Below are 19,001 nucleotides of genomic sequence, written 5' to 3'. Positions count from 1 at the left end.
TATGTAGCGCTACTAAAGAGCTCGTAAACTAGTTATAAGTTAGGGTTCCCTAATATTAATATCTATTAGACTAAAAAACGCCTCTAGTAGCGAGTCTCTATTAGAGATAGGCTTAGATAGCGAGATATAGTACTTATTTATAGTAAGGTAGTATAGAAGATACTGTAAGTGAATTTCTCTTGCTCTATTAAAACGTTATTAAGGTACGAGAGCTTTAGGTTAATGCCTAGACTAGTCGTAAAAGGCTAAAGTAATGAGTGAATGCTTAGTACAGGCAGAATTAATTGTTAAGGTTCACGCTCGAGCACAATTACGTGGCAGCTGCCGAGCAAAGAAGCATCACGTGGCCGGTCTCTGTTTACAGGGTTCATAACAAAACAAGTGCCTCAGAACAAACACAACAACAGCAACAGCAACAGCAACAGCAACAACAACACTGACCTCCTCGCAGTCGCATCCTTGCGAGAGTTCTGCGCCTTGATAAAGAGCTTGGAGTCGTCTCTGGCCTCTGCGCAAGCTTGACCACGACTCGACGGCGGCGCAAACAACACCTTCATACAAACCCCACACCGACGATATCAACACCTTCAACATCATCTTCACTATGGACGACCAGGCCTATCTTGAGCCAGACTTCGATCCATCGACGCTGACCGTCCCACGCTTGCGATCCATCCTGGTTGCGCACAACGTGAATTACCCTTCATCGGCCAAGAAGCAGCAGCTGATCGATCTGTTCAACGAGAATGTCGTTTCCCAGGCGCGCAAGATCCGGGCGGCGAATGCGCGCGTGAAGCGGACAAGCAGAGGCATCGAGGACATTGGCACAGGACGAAAGGGAACAGGCGCTGGTGACCCTGTCGATGAGATTCCGCCTACGCCAGCGACGACAAGAAGCTCGAGACGAACGACTCGCGCGCGAACCGAGGAAGCGCAAGAGGTCGAGCCAACACCACCACGAGGCCTGCGTCATAGCACTGCGCCGCCAGAAGGTGGCGTGACGCCGAGAGTGGTTTCGGGAAAGCACGCCACCATCATGGAAGAAGAGTCCACGCCGAAGAGGCCGCGACAAGAGAGATCCGAGCGCTCAGTATCGCGGACAGCGAGAACTAGGCAGAGCGCCGCGACTCCAGTGGCTGTCAAGGAGGAAGATGACGAGAGCAGTCCCTTCTCCAATGAGAATGTCTTCCAGTCGCACGCCACCCCCTCAGATCAGCTTCGGCCACTATCTCGAGATTCCGAGCGCAGACGCACCACCATGAGTACCGCCAGATCCTCCAGCGCCGCGCGCGATTTGGAGAGACGGAATCGAGACTTACGCAGGCGGACCGACGAGCTTCGTCCATTCCGACCACAGACAGATGGAGCTGTAGTGCCTTCGCGCAAGACCTTCGACGTACCCACCGCAAAGCAGGACCATGTGGCCATCTCAGAAGAATTCACTCCAGAGGAAGCGCAAGAATTGGTCACTGCACAAGCATCGGGCGAGCTCTTGCCTGTTCGACGACAGACTCAGCGCCCTGGAAAGGTTGCGAAGCGTGGTGTTGGCGCAGTTCTGCTAGTCATGGCATCTGCTGTCGGTGGCCTTTGGCGACAGGAGAAGCTTCAAGTGGGCTACTGTGGAGTGGGACAGCCGTCAACCGAGATCGCTGGTGTTGAGATTCCACCATGGGCAGACGTCGTTCGACCACAGTGCGAGCCATGTCCGCCACACGCCTTCTGCCACGAGAACTTGCACACCGAGTGCGAGAGTGGCTTCGTATTGACGCAGCATCCTTTGTCAGTCAACGGACTCATTCCTCTACCACCCACTTGCGAGCCAGACAGCGCCAAAGCACGAAAGGTCAACGCTGTTAAGGAACGCGCTGTGGAAGCGCTGCGACTCCAAAACGCCAAGTACGAATGTGGTGAAGCATCTGTCCCAGCTTTGAAAGAGGCCGCACTCAAGACTGCCATTGCCACGAAACGCCGCAAAGGCATGTCCAACGAAGAATTTGAACATCTCTGGTCGTCTGCCATCGGCGAGATTGTGAACTCTGACGAGATCGTCAGTGGAGTCGATGGGTAAGTGAACACCAGCCCCGAAAACAGAGCATACGACGATTCTCCTTATTGCCACACACGCGCTTACACAAGGTTCTGATCATACTGACAGATTCTCCGCCTCCCCAGCGCCGAACCAACCCTCCGAAGCACATCCCTCGCACGAATCCCCTTGTCCTGCGCCCTCCGAAGATCAATTCGCCAAACGCTTAGAGAGTATCTTTGGCAAGTTATAGGCGTCTTACTCGTGCTCTCTGGAGCTTCTTACACCCGCTACCGAATTACGACTGGGAATGAGACGGAAGTTAGAGCTAAGCAATTGGCCTCTCATGCTCTGGAAAAGCTTAGCTACCAAGCGGCGCTGCATGCTCAGGACGCAGACCTGTATCAAGAGAACTACATCTCTGTTGCACAGTTGAGAGACGATGTGCTACGTGATGAGTTCAGCGCCAGTCGAAGGAAAGCACTTTGGGAGAGAGTGGCGCAGAAAGTAGAGGGAAACAGTAATGTGAGACCCATGGTAAGAGAAGGTAGAAGTGGTGACGTGGGACGAGTCTGGGAGTGGGTCGGTGCTGTGGCTTATCTTGAAAGTCCTGAAGGAGGTCATAACAGGAGGAAGAGTGGTAGAGTCAGCTTCGCGCCGGATACGAGTGGCGGAAATTGTTCAAGCTTGATGGAGGCCGGCAACGGCAGTCTCGTCAAGCGCGAGGAAGGGAAGAGAAGCAAGTGGGAGGAGCAGCAGCAATACTACTGATGATCTCGATCTCGATTTACGTTCAGGCGCTGGGCGGTGGTATTGGCGTGGGAGAGCTTTTTTTTTATTTTGGCCGACTGGAGACGAATGGCCGCGCGGAGTTGCACTGGCATTTGTGTCTCGTATTACTGCTTCGAGATACCACACCAGGGACTGCTTTTCCTTGGGAGCGAGACCATTTCGGCGAAACGTGTACGATCAAGCACGCTGCTGCTTCTTGAAGTCTCTTCATTTTTTAGAACGAAATTGACTGTTCTCTGCGTCAGCTTCATGCAGGCTTTCCCATACATTCACTATATCCTGCGGGAAAGGGGAAAGAATTTGGGAAAGGCGCGAGATGCTGAACTTTGATAGATATCGCCGATACCATTGATATGGTTGCGAATGACCATTGGAATCTGGAGGCACTTCATACGCTGGAGCTTCCCTGATCGTCTTTACCACTTACACAAAGACGCACCGTGGCGCTGATTTCATGCCCAGCGCCGTGATCCTTATCGAGATCTCAGAAATGGAATCAGGTGAATCATACAAGAGCTGGAGAGGACCAGTTGGGTACAAGAGCGGTATATGAGTTGAAGTGAGGACACTGGAGGCCTCGAATGTTGGGTATCGATGAGGCGCGGCAGATTTACACCAATGGTTTTGCGAACTCGAGAATTCTGGGCAAAATCATTCTACATGAAGTCCAGCGGCATATTGTATCTTGACAGGGAGTCCTAGAAGATTCTCTGGCACTGAGCGCCGAGTGTTGAGCTTAGCTCGGCATGCTCGCATCAGGAAAGCTGAGAGGAACTCTGTGAAGCTCTGAAGAGATAGCAACTCTTCCCAACAGCATCAAGTAAGTGCCATCTTCCAGACACCCGTTCTGGGCGAGACTGTTAATTTCGAGGCCGGAGACGTCTTGTGGCTTCCACTGTTGACAACACTAAAGGATATTATCCGGGGTTGCGTCAGCCCACTTCACCCCTCGCCCTAGCTCGGGGATTTAAGCCATACGTAAAATCGCTTTTTCTTAGTAGGCTACACGTAAAACTCGACAATAGTAATGTTATAGGGCACATATAGTAGGAAACTGAATATAAGTACAATAAGGGTTAAGAAGTAGTAGATTTCCGGTATATTAGCGACTAAATTGCGACCGTAGGCGGTTAGAATAGACTAAAAGTCGGCCTCCGCGCATACCTCGCGTTAACTATATAGTCAATTACTTTACTAGTCGGCCTATATATCTATTGTATAACTACTACCTCTTCTTACTAAGTAAATAGTTAACTGCTATATCTACTATCTACCTCTTCTAATTTAATAGGGTTGTTCTTGCTACTAGCGACCGCGCCTTTATAACGGTTCGATTTCTTCGGAGCGTAGTAGAAATAGCGCTTGCTTTAGACGGACTTATAGCGGCGGCGAGGAGGTACTAAATAAGGCTATATTATAGTATATATAGTATCTTTATTAAGTAGCGCCTCGTCTTATTATAACTAGTCCGATCGAGTGTTAGGCTCTTACGCGAATAGGCTATTTAGTAGTCGCCTCGGCTTAACGGTCTATACTAGAATATCGCCTTCTTCGTAGTCGCAAGTGCGAGTCGGTAGTAGCAGTATCCTTATCTAGCTCTAATAGTAGCTAACGTTGCCGCTATTAGTTGTATTAGTGCCGCGCTTATAGCTATTAAGAATAGTCGCATATAGATCGCCGGTCTTCTTTAAGGTATTATTATCGGTAGTAAGAAGCTACTTATCGAAGATACGCCGTAGCGGCTTATCGATAGACTAAAGCTTAACGTCTATCTACTTAGTCTTACTATTATTATTAAATACGATACGGAAGGCCTTACTATACTTAAGCCGATATAAGCGTGCCCTCTCGACGGCATTCTATACCTCTTATAGCATCTTACGGCGGTTATTATTAGCTAGGTCCTTGTCTTGTTATATAACTTATAAGCGCAATTTATTCGCCTTAATAGTACCTACCCTTATAAGCCGATTAGGCTGCTCCTTCTGTCGCTTCTTTACTCGCTTAATAATACTCGTAGACTAGTATTTACGCTTGTATTCCTCGCCTTTATAGATAGCCGCGTTAACTGAGATAGTATAGGCCTCTTCTACTTGCTTCGTAGGTAACGAGGAAAATAGGTTAAATAATAGTAATATAGAATCGATACCCTACGGGGCTAGTTTTAGATAAGAACGTCGGAAGTCCTTACGAGCTTATATAGCACTGCGAGACGCCTTAATCGTACGAGGGCTAGTCGTAGTATTAAGGAGCTATTGCGGCAGTTCGGGTGTTAGTATTCGCTAAGGTAGCGTAGGGGGTAACGATAATATACCCTAAGTAATTAAGTTTTCGAGATCCCCGAGGTAATAGCGACTATTAGCGTAAGCCTAGCCTTCTAGATCGATAATAGCGGGCTCTACGGAACGTTATTACTTAACCGATGCGATATGCTCCTACTAAGCGACCTCCGCTATTGCTAGCGATTTATTATAGCGGGCTTCTTCCTATACTAATTCGCCCTCGATTGTTTGCTAGTTCTAGTTATAGTTAGTAGCTCTATACTAATCTCGAACATGCCTATAAGGGACCTCCCTATTAATTAGGAATATACCTATCTTCCGGAATACTAACCTTATATTGTAAGAGGTAAACGTCTTACTACGAATAGCCGAGAGCGCCTCGATAAACTTAGGTATTCCGAATTTACTAATACTACGGTATATAGCCTCTAAAACTGCTTGCCTATGCCTTAGTTTATACACCTAGAACAGGATAACGTCTAAAGGCTATATAAAATAAGAGGTGTATAGTTATAGGCCCTATAATTGAATATTATAGCGCTTTGCAAAGGCCGCAAACTCCTTAAAGCAATAGGAGCCGTAATTATCGTATAGGAGCACCCTCTATTCTTCTAGGTCTTTAGGCCTTGTCTTCCGCTTAAACTAACGGATATAGTGCATTGTAGTATCGTTAGTTATATAGCTAGACTCGTTAATAGTAATTAAGAAATTGTCTTTACCTAAGAACGAGGTATAGTTAGCAAGCGACGTTGCCTCGGTAGCGGACTCGGACTCGGAAGTAGTAATAGTAGTAGCAATAGACTTACCTTCCTTCGGTACCTAACGTTCTTAGACTATTATACCTTTAACAATTAACTAATAGTCTATTACCTTACCGAAAGCGTTAACGGTCTCGACGATAGTAATATACGTACGGTTGCTATTACACTCGGTCTAGGCGCGCCGCTTCGTATCTATTATAACGATATACTTATTGCTACTAATTCTAATCCGGAAGCTAGTTTTATCGAAATTCTATACATTCCGCGGCTTTATATTTAGTCGCTTAATTATCGCCTTAAAGCGGTTAAACTAGCTCCTTATCGTAGAAGGGTCGTAAGCCTCCTTCCGCTATACCTTAATTAGTTTAGACTTAACCTTGCTAAGTCTATAGCGCTTAAGAAAGCGGTCCGCCTAATCTACGCTAAATAGTAGTATTGTATCCTTCGGGACCCCCTCTAGTAGTAGGCTTACTAGTATCTCTATCGCTACGATAACGATTAACGCTACTAGTAAGAATATACCTATCGCGTCCCTCTCTCGACAATAATCCGCTAGCGCTAGCTCTTAAGAATAGTCTAGTTTAGTATTAGTCTACGGTCGACTAAATAGCGATCTACGGCCTCTTAACCGCTAGTAAATACGAGAATATAGGCTAGTTGCCTTCTTATCCTTATAAAGCGCTCGAATACTAACCTTCTTATCCGATTTAGCCTCTAATTCGTAATACCTCGAAACGACGCGTTCTACTACTCTCTCTACCCTCTCCGTTTCGGTTAACTGCTCGGTACGTATCCTCTTTACCTTTTTGCCCTTTTTACGCTCTATACCGAGTTTTCTGTACGATCCGTATAGTAGAAGAGAAGAAACAGGAGGAATACGAGGAATATACGCTTTAGAATAAGGTAGACGCGCCTACTAAGGATTATATAAGGAAATAGCGACAATAAGGTCTATAGCTACTATATACTCGGATAAACTCGCTAATATAATATCTAGACTCGCGGTTTTATACCGCATATAACTAGACATCCGAATAGGACTAGAAACTACTACTTTATCGATATTTACGTATAGCCTACTAAGAAAAAGCGATTTTACGTATAGCTAGAATCCCCGCGATTAGCAGGCGTGAAGTGTATAACGGAACCCTAGATACTCTGCTCTTAACGAGCTTAACGACTTAAGACCTTGAACTAAGGCTATAGTTAGGGATGTTAAGGTTAATAAAGGTACTTAAATTTAAGGGAGATTTCTTCCCTACGGTATTATAGTAGCATAGTTTACCTACTACAGCCCTACGGCAAATACAATTAGCTAGAAACTACTAATGTCTCGACAGCGTAGTGCCGTATTATTCTAGTCGCTAGGCCTCTTGCTATAGGCAGTTCGATAAAAGCACCTCGAAGACAAGGTATACACTTCGGAGGGAAAGTAGGTATTTACCAAATCCCTAAGAAGCAAGGATTATAGCGAATAGTCACTTGTTATTTAGCGGTCCGGCCCTAGTTACTTTCACTCCGAAGTGTAGAGACGCTATAGATCTGCTACCTAGTCTCGGGCCTATGCCGATATCCGGTAGATATAATTCTTTATATACGCAGGACGTAGGATGCAGGACGAGAAGCATCTTACTACTATAGCTACTAGATCCGGCACTAATGCTAACAGGTATAGAAAAGCAATTCTTCTCCGAGGCTATTATATACTCGCCTACGAAACTTCTCTCGATCGCCTTACGATTAGCCTACTAGAAAAGTATAGGCAAGGGTAGTAGTGCAATCGCCCTTAGACGGCCCTCGAGACTAAACCGAGCCCTAGCTACCCGCCCGAGCCCTAGTATAACCCGAGATTACGAGATCGGCTGTTCTATACAAAATCGCGTATAGAAGCGGATAATCGCGTCGCTATAGCCCCTCCGCCCGGGCAACTACTACTATACTGCTGCTAGCAGCTATAAAGCTAAAGTTTGTTAGCAAATTAGTAGTATAGCAAAATTTAAGGTATTGTTAGTTGTTAGCTATCTACTTAGGTCTAAGCGGATTGCGACCTGCCGCCTTGTAACTACGCGAAGCTATATATACTAGCTTATATTAGTCTCTTAGTTGCTAACTAGCCTGCTGCTATATATAATACTACTACTAAGTAAACTAATAGTGCTGTTGCTGCAGCACCTAGTAATGAAGTAGCCGCCCTATTAGCTATATAAGCGACTATTGTTGTTAGTGCTAGTGTTGTTACTAAGCAGCCTGTCGTTGTTATTGCTTATATAATGCCGCCTGCTAGCGGCTACTATTAGCTTGTTACCTCGCTCGCTCTTCTTCCGCCTATAGACGTTGGTTCTTACGTACTTATAGGTCTTTAATCTCTCGGCGAAGTAGATCTAGCTTAGAAGGTGGCTCCGGAGCGACTAGAAGTAATAATAAAGGCTTAACTCGTAGATTATAACACTTAAAGCCGGCTAGATAGCAAGCGGAGCTATACGGTCGATTAGCCTTCTAGCAAGGGCATTATTAAGTGCGGTATTAGCTCTTTACGCACTTGTAGTAGTTAGCAACCGTAGTACGAAGTTATATAAGAGACACGCCTAGTTCTAAGGCAAAGTCGACTGTTCTAGCCGTTAGAGTCTTCCGCTTCTTAGTTACTGCAACCTTATTTAAGTCGTCTAATTCTCGAGCTATTGCTATACGCTTTATAGTATATAATATCGCTCCGCTAGTAAGAGGTTTGCGGTTGCTATAGATTACTTCCGGTTCTCGTAGATTGCACGTTCTACGGAAGTTAATTAACTAGTGCTTATAGAAGTAGCTCGGCAATAGTATAGCGCGGCTTCTACCTATTTCGAGAAGCTTTATAATGTCGTGTTTATAAGGATAACTATACGTCTTACGAAGGTAGTCGTTATAGCGGTATTATAAGCAGAGGCACGAGTACGCCGAGTGCTTAATCTCGTTGCCGTTATCGTTAGTTATAGTCCGCAGAAGGTCGTTAGTACGTTAGTATAGATCCTTAACCTCGAGAAGGCAGTAATCGCTTACAACTCGAGAAACGCTCGCCTAAAATAGTCTAGTAAGTGCTTTGTTATACCTCTTTAGGTTCTTAGCAAGGCGGATACGACGGCGATTATGCCCTTCATTCTACTAGTTAAGAAGGCTCTTAAATAAGGTAAAGATATCGTAGCGGCTACTATAGTTAAGCTAGACTTTAATACGTCTATACGTAGCTTCAACTCGCGAGGTTGTTTTATAGCTAAAGTGTAGAACTTCGTTAGTCTAGTAGTCGACAATGTAAGTCTTATAGCACTACTAGTTGTTGTTAAGATAGGCCTTGAATATAGGATAGACGTTATCTAGTTTCCGAGCGTTCTCGTTAAACTCGGCTTTAGTTTAACTATAGATAGTATAAGCGAACAACCGTAGAAACTTGCTAGTTTAAGGACTATTAGTCTAAGAGCCGTCGGTGCTCTTTACCTAACTAAATTCGCTACGCTCCTTGCGGACACGAGTTAATATATCTTACTATAGATGCTAGTCGCAGACGATATTTAATAAGCCTAGATAGACCTCCTTAATCGCTAGCATTAAGGCGACTTCTCGATTAGTAGTAATAACGAGAGGCAGCGGACAACTAGCCTGTTTAAGACCCTTCCGTAGTAACTATAATAAAGTAGTAAAATCGGCTTAATTAGGCTTCGGTCGAATAAGTCTAACGCCGAGCTTAATAGTGTTATTTATCGGTCTAGTAGCGACAATATCTAGAAGCTCGAGGTTATAGATATTAGTTAAATACGTCGTATTAATAATAAGGATGTATAGCGTGTTCTTAAAGGCCTCGAGGAACTTAGGGTAGAGCGCAACTATACTTCGAATAGCACCGTTCTCGGGGTTCTCGTAAATGTCGTAGAATATACTATTCTCGTCTAATAACCTAACTATCCGCTAAGCCTAGTTTATCTATTGTCGAGCGTCTATATTGCGAGCCTATGCGACATTCTATACGTCCTTCGGCTTAAGAATAATACTACGGCCGCGGAAGTAGGCTATAATCTTCGAGGTTAGTATACGAGACTACTATAAGCGCTCTAGTTGTTTAAGGAACTCCGCGGATCTCAAGCGGCGCCTATACGTAGCAAGAGCGACGATATCGTCCTTCTTATAGTTATAGAAGTAGTAATCTTCTTTAATAGAATGCCGGATAACCTATTAACCTTTAGGCTAGCTTAGGTCGATAGTAATAGCGTAGAAGTAGAATTTATAACCTATCTTCTTTAAGGTTAACTTCCGCTTTATTACTTCCTTCTAGGTACGCTTATCTAGTAAGCCGAAGCAACTATATACCTAGCGGTAGCGATATTTAATACTATTCTTGTTCTTCTACGGCTTATACTACTTAAACTCGTATCTAGTCGCCTTTCCGAAGATATAGACGTACGACTCAAGGGCTCGATAAGACGGAAACTGCGACTCGCGCGGTATTAGACTACGAGAGCGCTCCTTTAGTAAGAATAGGTGCTTCTAAGGTCGTAGCGACACTAACCTATTATTAGACAAAGCGACACGCTCGCGAGGTAGGCTTAGTAAGCGATAGCGACCTCGAATACGCGTCTCCGAGACAAATCGGACCTCTTTACCTTTAATACCTTTAATACCTTTAATACCTTTAATACCGTCTACCGCCGAGAGCGCGCCTTCGTCTACCGCCGAGAGCGCGCCTTCGTCTACCGCCGAGAGCGCGCCTTCGTCTACCGCCGAGAGCGCACCTTCGTCTACCGCCGAGAGCGCGCCTTCGATACCGTCTATAATACCGTCTATAGCACCGTCTACCGCCGCCTCCGCCGCCTCTACTACCTCCGCCGCCTCTGCCGCGCCGCCGGCGATAAGATTATCGAGAAACTCTTCGTATAATAGAGATTCAGCCATTTTCGATAGTTGCTAGGCAATCTACTATAAAAGGGGGAAGGAATGCGAATTTTAGGTATATAGTAGATTTGAGTAGAATTCCTTCCTAGGTAACGCGCTACGCGCCCGTCAACAACACCAACCAAGAACGGAATAGCCTATATTAGGTGGACGGGGCACGTAATTCTATACAAAGCCGATTCTACAATGGTGCTAGCACCGGGTTATGCTGGGGCTCGGGCGGGTAGCTGGGGCTCGGTTTAGTCTCGAGGTCAGACGGCGAAGCCGGGCATATCGCTCGCTCCCTGAGCTTAGTACTGTAGTAGCATGAGAGATTTTGCTTGCTTGTTCTTCGGAGAAAGTTATCCTCAATTGAGTCCCGATCAGGCGAGAACTCTAGGATATCGTGTATGAGTGCACCGCCACCGTAACCTGGAAAGGGCCGATAAGGCCTGTCCAGTTGCGCAAATTTGTCCCGTCTCAGCACGGCGCTTGCGTAGGTCTCTACAGCTCTGCAGTGTGCGTGCAGTATGTATGTAGTATTGCTTGCATGATGCAAAAGCTGGGGTAGGAGCGAGAAGGGTGAAGTGGAGGAGCATCTGGGGCCAGCCTTGTCGAAGCTCAGGGTTTGGACTGGGTATCCTTGTGAGATTCAACGTAGTGATGAATGAATGGCGAACTTCTCCGGAAGATTGTGGTGATGCCTGTTGAACGAATCAAGACTGGGGATGTCCTTTGAGGACGAGTAGCAGTAGCAGTGGGTGCAAGGCTTTAGTTAGCAACAAACGGAGGGCTTGCGAAATTTCTTGCTTCCTATACATAGGTATCAGCCTCGATTGACGAGCGACATGGTCCGTAGACCATGCTTCTGCTATGGACAGGCTTTTATCGGGTAGGACTGCATGAGCGAGAAGAATGACTAACCATTGTCACCAATCTTCCATCGTCAACGCGACCACAATCATTTGCTGCCTTGCAGGAAGCCGGCACCGGTGTGATGGCAAGGCTTTCAACCAATATTGGTCGACCATCATGACATTGGTATCTTCCATTGTGATTCGAGCACGTTGCAACAATCGGAAGCCTGCAGAGTGTCAACGCCTCAGCCATTCTCCGAACCATGGCGACGTGGCCTGATGGAGATGAAGGGACGTTACAGGGTGTAGGAGGCGAAGTTGACGGATGTAGACCCATGGTTGTCAAACTCTGGTTGGAGGATTGGTGGCTGAGAATGATGAGACATCCACTGATGTTCAAAATCAATCGTCCGCGACCGCACATCTGTAGGGCAGGCGTTATTGCCGTGAGCTCCGTTGCGCCAAAACCTGCAACATGAGCGATCATCATCGAAAGCCAAAGACTTGTTATGCATGTTACGATATTATCCTATTGTCCGATGTGGTAGTCTTGAGACTGCATTGCACCAAAATATCAGCTCCAGCTCTCGCAAAACTGTGGTACTCCAAGCCCTTAAGCTGACAGCGTAGTGTATCAATCTGGTCTGACCAGCATTTGAGCGCGTCTCTGGAGTCTCTACACGTGTAGACATGAGGTCTTGATAGGACGCCATGTCGCTAATGTTGCCGGCAGCTGTCGGTTCTCGAGCAGTTCGCATAGCGATCTACATACATATCAGTGTTCTCGTCAATGCCAGGTCTGCATGTGGCAATCTCTCTGATGACCCTGCAGACGATCACAAAACCAGACCATCGTCGACTATAGATGGATTGGTGCTGCATTGGTTCCGCGCGTGCAGTTGGCACTCCGTATTGGACGGAAGAAATCCAGCGATCTCCAGTAGTTGATTAATCGGGTCTGGATCCAGAAACGCGAATTTCATCATTCGACAAATGTCGGTGTATCCAGGAGACGTGATCTCCCAATTTTTTAGACATTAAGAAACTGGTCGCGCAAATAGGAGAAGATCTCGAAACAAGGAACGAAGTCGATGTCATCGGCCTGCATTGGTTCGCATTTGGTGTGCATATCAACCATATCGTCCCTTCCCGCGGAGACGGCTGTCACTTCTGTAGCCTGAACGGCAATGCACAATGCAGGAGTTTTGTAGCCATGTCAGACCAGTCAAGCGGTGAAGAAATTTCATCTTGCATTGTAGTTTCAAAATCCGACCTTGACCGTGCATTGGTGACAGCGCGGGTTCCTGCATCAATGCTGAACTTGCGCATGTCTGCCTTACGGCTTGCGCCGCCAGCTGCAGATTTTGACAACCAGCAACATGACACCTCGATCCCAGGAGTGCATGCATATGTACGCTTCTAACACATCAATGCAACTCTTTACTAGACCGCGGCTCTCGGAAATGCGTGGACTCTAAGAGGTAAGGGTTTACTGGTTGCTTCAACAACTGATGAATAAAATTCGTGTACACAGAGATATCACGCGTTGAACGAGCCGAGGACATCCGATCGATCTAGAATATGGCAGAGTCAATTCCGTGACTTGTGAAGTCTCAAATTGCAGCTCTGCATCGTATTTCTTTGGGGCGGCCTTCCATTTCAGGTCCCGAAGCTTGTGTTTCGTTGGGCGTATTCGGAAGTGACTCCGAGGTATGGAAGCGTGCTCAATGCTCAATGCTCAACTTCCTCGCTCGAAACCTTAGTAACCTTGAGGTGGCACTCGAGACAAGGAGCTCAAAGCGGTGCGGTCAATGCTACAGCCTGGTTGAAGGGGTTCGCAGAGCTGATCATTCCCACAAACGCGGCTGGTAGGAGCTGTGAGGCGGCCACGTTCAGGAACAGCCTCAGCGTACGATTCGTGCCAAAGAGGGCGTCTGACTGGTTTGCATCGCGTACCTGCAGCGATATGTCGCTCATGTAGCCCGTGTACTGGAAGTAGCCTTACAGCCTCGGCCGGTCCTCGCAGATCGGTGCTGAGTCTTCTATGCTCCACGTCGATGACGTGCACCGAGTCAGAGACCGGTAGTTCCGGCCTGACAGTTTGAAAGTAGCGAGAAATGGTGATTGCAATGTCGGCAAATAGGAATGTGCCTATCACGTCGAGGATTCCGAGAAGAAATCGTTTTAATCCACGTACCTACCATCGTCATCATGACCGTTGAACAAGAGCCATGTGTCGGACAGCAGGCAAGCCATGCCGTCATGCGGTGTCGTTGTCGCTGCTGCAGCGGTTCGACAGCTCGACATGAATCAGATCTTTGTTTGATCGGCCGACCTGTTGACAAATGTTCAGTACAGTGAGAGCAAGTTTAGCTGGAGACAAGTTGAGCGCGTCGGTTGCTCATGTCAGGTTGTTGGTATGTTTGAAGACTGCAGTAGCCGGGGCCTCCATAAGCCTCATGAAGCCCTTGACCACTTTGTTTGATGTTCAGACGATCAAACTCGCCTTTTTACGCTCAGCACGTGTATTGATGCCCAAAGTAGCGGGTGTATGCAAGAGTCAGAGCTCACTTCCCCCGCCATGCCGACGGGTAGGATTACACATTCAGGGACCATGAAGCTGAAGAAACTCGGGAGATGCTTTTCTGTTGCCATTCTGCTGGTGTGGCGAGGTCACCGCCTGTATTGAGGCCGAAATCTTAGGTGAGAAGTTCTATTGCAGCAAACGCAGGTCGATGAAACTCCGAGTCAGCACACCGCGAGGTTTGGTGTCGCCAACGACATAGACCATGCCCAAGAGGGTGGCATTGTTCGAATCCTGCATTGCGGCTCTCCAGAGGTTGAAGTGGATTGTCCCGAGAGGCGAGTCAGTTGCGCCGTTGCGATACCCGATCGCGTGACACGAGGCCGGAGGCGTCACACAGGCAGTCGGCGTCACACAGGCAGGAAGCGCTCCTTGCATACCATCGGGACTCGAGTCAGCGGTTCGATATCCATCAATTTATATGGGGGGCTATTTTCTTCGTAGAACGACTACAGTAAGGCTTTGGAGGGTCCCTGGCATTGTAGTGCGCCGGATCGAGGCGCTGTGCAGGACGTGATGCCATGTCCGACTGCCTGCTGGCTGCTCTGCCCTGCATGGTGCAAGAGTAGGCCGCCCGCTGCCGTGAAGTACGAGATTGCGCGGCGCTGCGGAAGCACCTAGCCTCACAAGCAAGATCGCACCTGCGCAGCGAAGATCTGGGGAGCAGCAGCGATGCTGGAGACTGAGACAACAAGACAGGCGAGACAGGCGGCACAGGCAGGACGAGATGACCTGGTCAGGTCAGTAGTCGGCAGGAACAATAGCAATGGCATGCCGAGTTGTCTCAGATTTTCGTGGCAAGGCGACACCAGCTCCTCGCCTGCTGCCCTCTGCGAGACAAGTGTGTTGGACAGGTGAGCGTCCCCATCGCCATGCCCATCCATGCCCGCCCCCCGTGACACTCGTGGATATTGGATCGCCTCGTTTGCAGCGAGATCCAATCAAAAAGATAGAGCGCGAGCAGGAACTGGCGGTGAGAAGTGACCCCGCCGCGATCGACATTGGCTGGTCCTGGTGCGATGTGGATGCTTTTTCAGCATGCCGGCACCTCGTGCACATTATTGTTATTATTATGCCACGGCCCACGGCCACGATGACCACATCGCAAATAATGCGTTGACGTGGTGCACAGCCGTTTCCCCTTGCCAGCTCCCTCTTCAGGCAGGAGCGCACGCCTATAGGACGGGGTGGACGCCATACTTATCCTGGAATGCGTGTGCGACTGCCCGCCGAGTGTGGCGTTTTTTAAGGTTGCCTAGACTGCCCACACTGCTCGACGTGGCCGGCTGCCATTCGAAAGGCGTTTTTGGCAGTGTGGTTCGCCGGGGCCATTTCGCTTTCGCGGCAGCCCGGGGTGTGAATATTGCTTTTCGTCTCGGATTCGACGACCTGGCAAACTCCGCTCCGGTAGCGACCAGCCAGCTCCACCTCACTCAATGCCTCTGCGCTAGCTCGACGGACAGGCATCACGACCTGTTGAGGCGTGAGCGTGAGCGAGCCTGGAAGAGCGCGAGAACGATTTGTCGTCGTGTGGTGCTGTTATCCACGTTGGCCCCAGCGTCGACTACGCTTTAGAGCCATGCTGCATCACATGCATTGCGGATGCAGGTGTTGCTAGCTCCCGTATCTTCTCCAACGGGATCCGCTCTGCTTCCCGCCATTGTGCATGATGGCCATCTCTGCTGCTGATGTTTCGACGGTCTTGTTTCGCTGGCAGATCGCGTGAACAATGACTTTGCTTTCTGGCAGTGCGCCTGACGAGAGCATCGCCTCGCCTCTCTGCCCCGTGCCTGCTGCGCCCGCATAGGAGGAGCGAGAGGCATCCCTTCGGACCAGGGATTCGTTTTTGGCTCTATCGCCAGAGGAGCGAGAGCCTTGTCGGTGTGACATGGGTAGCTGGGTAAGCCAAGGCAGAGATGACTGGCAGATAGCGCCACTCCCACAAAAAAAGAGCGGACCGATACTAGGGCCGTGAACCAATGGCACAGGGCGCTGTGCTGCTCGACGCGGCGGCTCTCAATTTTCCTGCCAGCCCACGCAGCCGCCATCCACTCGGCGGCCTGAATCAAGTGAGGGCTTGCAACGTGTGCGGCCAGCGGAGCCAGCCAGCCAGCGAAGCGTACAGTAGTATGTAGGCGCTGGCCTGCCGAAGAAAGCGTTGGGTCTGATGCTGGCGATCTCAGTGAGCATTGCGGCCCGTGCTCGCTGGCTGGCCTGTTGCGTCCGCCGAGCGTTTCGACTCTTTTGAGCAAGCGCTGTGCATGATGATCCGACCGTGACGTGACAATTCCGATCTGGACACAGGGCGTCGCCAGAGGTACTCGTGGGTGCACAGGAAGTGCGAAGAATCATGGGGGAGCGATGGCCATGTCTCCGACCGTGCACGAGTCAAAAATAGCATTTGCCGTGGCCGTAGCCGGCTAAGTTAGCAAATCCCATTATTATTGTGCGAGTAACGTCGATGGGACGACGACTCATTCGGTGCCGAGAGGGCAGGACAGCAGTCCCAATGTTTACGTAGTTCTTACAACAACGTTGGGCTAGCCGGCGAGCCAAGGCAAGGCCGGAGGGTGTTTTGATGGTGCGAGCGCTAGCCGGAACAAAGGTTATGTTGTTACAGTAGGAAGGATCATAGCTGCCAGCAGCAGCCAGCACCAGCAGCAGCCGCCGGCCGGCGATATCGATATCAATTGTGATGCCGGTGCGGCTGTGGCTGTAGGCTGCTTGTCGCTGAACCAACGCCGCACTTCCGGATCGCATCATCATCACTCACACTCGCAGAGCTTGCTTCCCTGGCGCGGCCTCCGGGGTCTGCTTCCCTGCGATCGGGCGGGCGTGGTAAAGCGTAATAGAGGGTAGGGTAGGGTAGGGTAGGGTAGGGCAGGGTAGTGAAGTACGATAGCATTCACGCGCTGTTGCAAGCGCCGGGCGCAGAGAAGCATCAGCACATCGCGTCGAGGATAGTGGCGAGTGAGGGTCAGCGGTGCCGGGCGCGGCGCACATCAACAGATCATTAGTAGTAGTTGTCGCAGAGTGAGCAGCAGCCAGCAGCGGAGGGCCGATCAGCAGTGCATTCCAACCGACGCAACGACGCAAGCTGGCCAGCCACCCTCTGGCAAGTTCCCCCACCTGCGGCTACAGCAGCCATCCCTGCACCATCGCTGGCCTTGCACTCTCCATAGAATCCTCGTGCCTCAGCAAAAGCGAAAAAGCCCATTTCGCCGCTCTCAAAGCTGCAGTCTGCACGCTGCCTGCCACGGCCGCCAGAACCCGCCAAACCAAACGCGCTCGCGCTCACGCTCGCGCTTTGCCTGCCTGCCACCTGCACTGCTGCAGCTCCGCTACTATACATACTCGCAGCTCCAGCTCCACGAGGTGTCGCCTTCTCCCTTGCATCTTTGTTGCGTGTGAGAGCAGAAACCGCGCAACGGCCCGCCCTCACGCAGCAGCTCATCGCACATCGCATCGCGCATCGCATCGCATCGCATCGCATCGCATCGCATCACATCGCATCGCATCGCACCACCGCCCGCTGAACAGCGGCAACAGCAGGGGCATTATTGTTGTCGTTGTGGTATTGTTGTTGTGCGGCACTGTGACGGCCGGCTCTGACTGATCTGGTCCACCTCACCATCCACACCGCTGCAGCGTGTTTCTGCACCGGTGCCTGGTCTGCAGCGCAGCGCAGCGCAGCGCAGCGCACTGTACCTGACTGCCGCTGCAAACGAGGACGAGCCGCGTGCGCGCAAAACACCGCTACATACACGCGCTCAACCGTCGCCGCCCAGCATCTCCCGCCGCACGGTACGCTCCAGCATCGCATCGCATCGCATCGCATCGCCCATCCATCACCATCACCACCACGCCGCGCTCACGCTCACGCTCACGCTCCCTCGCCCGCTTGCCCGCGCGCCGGCTCAGAACATCACCTCAGGTACGTGCGCTTTTCTTTCTCGCCGCCCGCCCAGGCTCCACTCGACCCACCTCCTCTCGCCTTCGCCCGTCCGATGCGGCTTAGCGCCTCGCGATACCTGTGCGCGCTCTGGCTGGCTGGCTGGCTCGTCTCCCGCCAGCCGTGCTGCACGTCCCGCCCTGCACCCGCACCCTCCTGCACCCTCCTGCACGCTGCTGGCCTCGCCCGGCTCTAGCTTCCAACCACCCAGCCTCCGCAGGCCTTCAACTCTAAGCTCCCCACCGTCCTCCCTCGCGCGAACCGCTGCTCACTCTACATGCATTGCATTTCCTAGAGCACCGGGTGCGTCTGTAGTCGCCGTCGTGCAGTGCTCCCGCCCATACGCGCTGCCCTGCCCTGCCCTGCCCTGCCCTGTCCTCTTCACCACCATCGTCGCGCGCACATTGCTGACTTGAGTGCGCGTAGGTCAGTCAGTGTCAGTGGACGGCGCCATTGATCACGACCCACGACCTGTTACGACTGTTACGACTGTACGACTCCTTGCATTAACGACTTCTTTGGCGTCTGTCACTGCGGTGCTTTTGCTTCTGGATCCTGGGCGTCATTGTTAGCAGCGAGCATCATAGACGACATCCGTTCGCCTTTTGCGCCGGCCGGCCACTTCACGACAATCACGGAAACGACACCACTGCTTGACGACAACATCTGACCTCACGAAGCCATCTGCAGCGCCCATCTACGCCTACGACATCACCAAGGATCCGCCCTATTCACCTCTAGTGAGGCGATATTCATCGACGGCAACGACCACATCGCGACCTGCGCCTAATCTCGTGACGCACTGAGCTCGGCTGCTTCGTCGAGTTTCTGTTGCCTCGCGACAACCGTAA

At 50.0% G+C, this 19,001-nt stretch overlaps 3 protein-coding genes across 3 annotated transcripts; 2 read left to right on the top strand and 1 right to left on the bottom strand.

Moving 5' to 3' along the window:
• Positions 1-619: 619 nt before the first annotated feature.
• On the top strand, positions 620-2,623 carry MYCFIDRAFT_115326 (uncharacterized protein; the record flags this gene model as incomplete). Its single annotated transcript, XM_007930477.1, has 2 exons — positions 620-2,056; positions 2,156-2,623. Coding segments are annotated over 2 exons (1,905 nt in total), but the record flags the coding sequence as incomplete, so codon positions are not given.
• A 558-nt stretch (positions 2,624-3,181) lies between these two features.
• On the top strand, positions 3,182-3,776 carry MYCFIDRAFT_176766 (uncharacterized protein; the record flags this gene model as incomplete). The annotated part of the gene is made up of 7 exons (XM_007930476.1): positions 3,182-3,258; positions 3,281-3,352; positions 3,393-3,483; positions 3,511-3,545; positions 3,578-3,596; positions 3,633-3,715; positions 3,755-3,776. 7 exons carry the CDS (start codon positions 3,182-3,184, stop codon positions 3,774-3,776), a joined length of 399 nt encoding a protein of 132 aa, XP_007928667.1.
• A 7,183-nt stretch (positions 3,777-10,959) lies between these two features.
• On the bottom strand, positions 10,960-16,599 carry MYCFIDRAFT_176765 (uncharacterized protein; the record flags this gene model as incomplete). Its single annotated transcript, XM_007930475.1, is given in 32 exon segments — positions 10,960-11,390; positions 11,415-11,479; positions 11,541-11,676; positions 11,717-12,003; positions 12,037-12,117; positions 12,182-12,331; positions 12,387-12,431; positions 12,455-12,490; positions 12,521-12,633; positions 12,699-12,759; positions 12,783-13,033; positions 13,064-13,106; positions 13,147-13,351; positions 13,382-13,811; positions 13,831-13,913; positions 13,958-14,014; positions 14,046-14,089; positions 14,138-14,180; positions 14,218-14,259; positions 14,292-14,312; positions 14,342-14,586; positions 14,652-14,815; positions 14,840-14,880; positions 14,914-15,118; positions 15,167-15,246; positions 15,278-15,353; positions 15,392-15,420; positions 15,467-15,630; positions 15,669-15,762; positions 15,790-16,407; positions 16,439-16,453; positions 16,479-16,599. The coding sequence occupies 32 exon segments, from the start codon at positions 16,597-16,599 to the stop codon at positions 10,960-10,962; spliced, it is 4,476 nt and encodes a 1,491-aa protein (XP_007928666.1).
• Between the last annotated feature and the right edge of the window lie 2,402 nt (positions 16,600-19,001).

This window comes from Pseudocercospora fijiensis (assembly GCF_000340215.1).
Source record: "Pseudocercospora fijiensis CIRAD86 unplaced genomic scaffold MYCFIscaffold_6, whole genome shotgun sequence".
Taxonomy (NCBI): Eukaryota; Fungi; Ascomycota; class Dothideomycetes; order Mycosphaerellales; family Mycosphaerellaceae; genus Pseudocercospora; species Pseudocercospora fijiensis.
Note: the sequence above shows the minus strand (reverse complement) of the source record. Positions and strands in the feature narration are given on the sequence as shown.